General features: G+C 50.7%; 1 protein-coding gene across 2 annotated transcripts in view; it reads right to left on the bottom strand.

The window, feature by feature from the left end:
* Positions 1–863: 863 nt before the first annotated feature.
* The window catches only part of LOC116218496 (ephrin type-A receptor 3-like), a 55,583-nt gene continuing 51,592 nt past the window's right edge, over positions 864–4,854 (bottom strand). For both annotated transcript variants that reach the window (XM_031560402.2, XM_031560403.1), the window contains one exon: positions 864–1,577. In XM_031560402.2, coding sequence (XP_031416262.1) covers positions 879–1,577 — 699 coding nt within the window. In that variant the 3' untranslated portion in view covers positions 864–878. The remainder of the gene's footprint in view (positions 1,578–4,854) is intronic.

Here is a 4,854-nt window from a genome sequence, read left to right as displayed (position 1 = left end):
ATTTGATGGTTGCTTACAGATGAGACTCTTTTTTAAATAAAAGAAATGAGAATTAGTCATGAAAGTCTTATATCACGCTAAAACTGAATTCAGAAAGAAAGAACAACAACAGTTTGGATTCACAGACAGCAGTGTATGCAGGCAAAGAGACTCAGGGGAAATAAACACATATATAACTTCTTGTCGCCACACACCCACACAAGCACAATCAAATGTCACCCCACTGAGTGCATCACGCCCCACTGTGAGTAGACATAATATTATAGCCCCCAATTTACAGCATCCCTAAGCCTTCATTGTCCTCCACAAATAGACATCTCTCTCTCTCTCTCTCTCTCTCTCTCTCTCTCTCTCTCTCTCTCTCTCTCTCACACACACACATACACACCCCCGGTCACCACTAACACAGACAACAGAGCGGACACAGCGGAGCAGGGCAAATGCAAATAGAAGTGTCTCAAGGAAGAGAGTAATGGGTATTCACTATGGCAGAGGTCCTTGTGCCGCTCAAAGCACAGCCTGCATAAAGTGCTTACTGATTCTAGAGGCTACTTCTAGTTCTAACAACTATTCCCTGAGGCAGGAGATTCAACCATCAGAAAGGTAAAAGCTTCTTGAAGCCCAGCTAGCATTGAGCATATTACAGTTAGACAATCTGTCATCAATATGTCAAGATTCCGGTGCCTAACAAGGACTTAGACCTAGTGCTAGCCATGTTGAGGAGGCTTTGTGCACCAAGCTTTCTTTTCGTATGACATAACACTGGCATTATTCAGACTAATAGTATTCAGAGATGGCTCGCTTCACTTCTAGTAACGTTTCCCTAAGGTGAGAGACTTGACCACCAGCAAGATGCAGCATGGCAAGGGTGATGCCAGTCAAAGCCCTTCATGGGCGGAAGGCAGTGGGTACTCACGCTGGCAGTAGTCCTTGTGCTCCTCGAAGCCCGGCTTGCAGACACAGCGCCCGATGGGCACCAGCCACCCTCCGTCGGCGCTGCAGTACATGCGCGGCGGCTCGGCCTCCTCCGACTCGTTGACGCAGGCGCCGCGCACCTCCACCAGCGCCGAGTCTCCACCCGTCACCGTGTCGGGGAACTGCGCCAAGTTCACCACGCTGAGCGGGCACTTCTTGTAGAAGACGCGCACGGACACCAGGGCGATGCAGGCGCCCACGTCCTGGAAGGCCAGGTAGAAGCCCTTCTTGCTCAGGTTGCTGATGTCTCTCACCTCCGTGTTGAGCTTCATAACGCGGTCACCCACATCCACCTGCGTAAAGCTCTCGTCGGCCGCAATGGTGTCGATCTTGACGTACTGGCTCTCCTTGATGTACCACAGGCTGGGGTTGTTGGACTCAAAGTAGTACATGTTGAAGGTCTCTTTGCAGGTGCCGGGCACGCCAGGCAGGCTGTTGCAGTCGCGCAGCGTGAACTTGATCTCCACGTAGACTCGCTGGGCGCCGTCGCGGGCGATGTGGCGTGTGCGCAGCCAGTTGTTCTGGTTGGCCTCCATCACGTTGCACACCTGGTAGGTGCGCATGGGCGTGTTCCGCTCGTCCATCACGCTTATCTCCTCCCACTGCCGAGAAACACCAAACAAAAGGTTACCGTGGATACAGGCTTATCTCCTCCCACTGCCGAGAAACACCAAACAAAAGGTTACCGTGGATACAGGCTTATCTCCTCCCACTGCCGAGAAACACCAAACAAAAGGTTACCATGGATACAGGCCTATCTCCTCCCACTGCCGAGATGTGTATTGCATGCATACTATGAAGGAGGGCCTAAATGCTAAAAATCTACACTTTCACAGGGTAACGAAGTAACGCACATAGACATTAATGACATCATATGAGCATGCAGCAAAGGAAAACCAGGCAACATGCTTTCTCTTTCGGCTGTGGCCAAGGTGATGGGGGTGTGACAATGCGGCCATACTTTCAGTGAGTTCTCTAACACGACATGTGGAACATGAGTGTGGGAGAAAGAGTGTGTAAGTGCTTGCGTGTGAACAATCACTTGTGCATGTGAGTGAGTGTGTGAGTGTACGTGTGTGTGTGTGTGCGTGTGTGTGTGTGAGTGAGTGTGTGAGTGTGAGTGTGCGTGTGTGTGTGTATGTGTGCGAATGAGTGTGTGAGTGAGTGTGTGAGTGCGTGCGTGTGTGTGTTGTGGGGGGTGGTTATGCACGCACACGCGAGAGCGTCCGGCAGCATCAGGAGGCACAGAGAGACACAGTGTGTGTGTGTGTGTGTGTGTGTGTGAGAGCGAGAGCGTCCGGCAGCATCAGGAGGCACAGAGAGACACAGTGTGTGTGTGTGTGTGTGTGTGTGTGAGAGCGAGAGCGTCCGGCAGCATCAGGAGGCACAGAGAGACACTTTGTCTCCCAGCATTTGGAAGCCATCTGCTTCCACTTGTGCGCCGCTCTGTAATTGAGAACACTTCTCGCATGAGTAAGAAAACATTTCTATTCCTCCAGGAAGAGGAGAAGGAGCAAAGGAACGTGTGAGACAGTCGGGGGGCTGCTTTCATGATTCAGATTGCTGAAATGAGACGCAGATCTGTGGTGGGATGAAAGTCATTTGCAAGGGAGAAGGGTTACCGATCAACCAGCTCACGACCAGCTTACTAACCCCCCCCCCCGCGCTCTTTTGGGAGACGCAGTGCCAGCGTAGAGTACTAGCACAGCATCCTGTAATTCAGCATCAATCCATGAGAGAACAAACACACACACACACACACACACACACACACACACACACACACAGACACACACAGACACACACACACAGGCAAGCAAGCACACACACACACACACATGCACAAACTCACACCCATACATACATCGTTCAATACACACCCACGGACACACAGACGCACACACTCAATATCAAAACCTGCCAGACGGTCGGCTTTCAGAGAAACTTTTCCTGGTGATTTCACCGGGGCAACGAGCAATTGAGTGCGGAATGGCGTATAATAAGCGAGGCACAGCGCGGCACAGCGCGGCACAGCGTGGCACAGCGTGGCACGGATTGGAGCAGGGCGCAGGAGAGGGCCAAACCTGCAATCCTCTCACCAAATTATTTCTGGCAGACTGATATCCCTACAACACCAAGACACACACACCTCACGCCCTCACCTACCTCCAACACACACACATCTCACTCCCATATCCCACACACACACACCTCATTCCCAAAGTCCACTCCCAAAATGAACGCCCCGGCGCGGCAGTCAGTCCATCTGTAGCAGAGACTGAACTGTTCACCTGTTTCTAATCCACTGCGGGGGCCTGGTTTTGATGGCAAGCTCCTGAGCAGCGAGCGTTTTCCACATCGGCTCAGACATTAGGGTTCAGTGGGCTTTCAGTCCCACAGCGCTCCGGCTCGCCACCGCAGGCAGGAGGGTTCCACAGCAACGTATTATGATGTCACTAAGCAATTATGATGCGAACCTCATGGATCTCCTAATATAGGTTTTTCTTTTTTTAATTAGTCAAAGGGAGCAAAAAGAAATAAAGAAAAAGAGGAGAGGAAGAAAGAAAAAAGAAAGAAAAAAGAAGGAAGAAAGAAAGAATAGGAAAGAAAGAAGAAAGAAAGAAGACAAAAGAACAAGGGTCAATTACAGACCCATCTTGGCATTAAACGGACCCATGTGTGCAAAGCCGCTAACAGTCAGGCATCGGCAGATCAAAGTGTCACAGCCACTAAACTTCTCCCAGAAAGAAAACTGTACTCCTTCCCCAGAGTGCAATAATGATGGCATTTTGCTGAATATTTACACAGGGATAAAGACAGGTTTATAGTTTCCTATTTATTTATTTTCAGAGCAAGTCTGAGCTAAACCACTCTGGAAACTTCTCTGAGTAAGCTGAAGAGAAGGATCTGGGATTTGGAGTCTGGATTGAGGCGGTTTTGGCAGAAATTGATGAAGGCCTAATGGCCGAATCATTTTCTACAATGTTTGGACATATAGCATTTCACAGCTGCTGCCCAGTGCTCACACACTTCCACGCTCACACAAACACACACGCACACACACAGACTTACACCAAGCACACAGCCACACACACTCCCACATAAAAACATTCAATTTGCTCCCCCTCCTTACACATCCCCCAGACACACATACTCACAACCCTCCACTACATACACACACACACACATGCACACACAGAGACTACGCATGCACACGCACACACACACACACATTAACACACACACACACACACACACTCTTCATCCACAGCCCCCTCTCCGTAATTAGGGGGTCTCCAGCTGGGCCCGGGGCCAGGGCACTTCATCTGCCCCTTCTTAACTCCACTCAGCAATCACGAGGCGGATGCTCTGATGGCTTTGAAGCCCAGCAGAGATGTCTGATCAGGGGGGCTCAGCCCACCCTTCATTGGCTTAAGTTCATTTGGGCCCCCGCAATCATCTAGTAGTTTCAGATACTTAGGGTGTAATTGGCCTCAAACCCCCAAAGAACCCTGTTTTTTTCTATCCCTTTCCTTTGCCCTCCCTGAGGGGGGGGGGGGGGGTAAGCTGTCATTATGTTTACCTGGTTTATGTCCTTCACCATGTCACTCTGCCAAACCCCCCCAAAAAAGAAAAAAGAGATGGGGGTGTGGGTTAGGGGTTAGGGGGCCCCCACTACATAAATAAAAGACTATCGTCTCTCCGTCTTGATCCAACGCACAACCCCTCACATCTGGCCCTGGGCAGGTTGTTTTGGGCTCCACGTCCGAAGGTCAAGTGGCAAACGCTTGACTCAGTAAGGCAAATACCCACTGAGGGTGAGGGAGCAGGGAGCTCTGGGAACAACGCTTTCTCACGGGGGGGACGGGGACAGGGGTG

This window comes from Clupea harengus, chromosome 22, assembly GCF_900700415.2.
Source record: "Clupea harengus chromosome 22, Ch_v2.0.2, whole genome shotgun sequence".
Taxonomy (NCBI): Eukaryota; Metazoa; Chordata; class Actinopteri; order Clupeiformes; family Clupeidae; genus Clupea; species Clupea harengus.
Note: the sequence above shows the minus strand (reverse complement) of the source record. Positions and strands in the feature narration are given on the sequence as shown.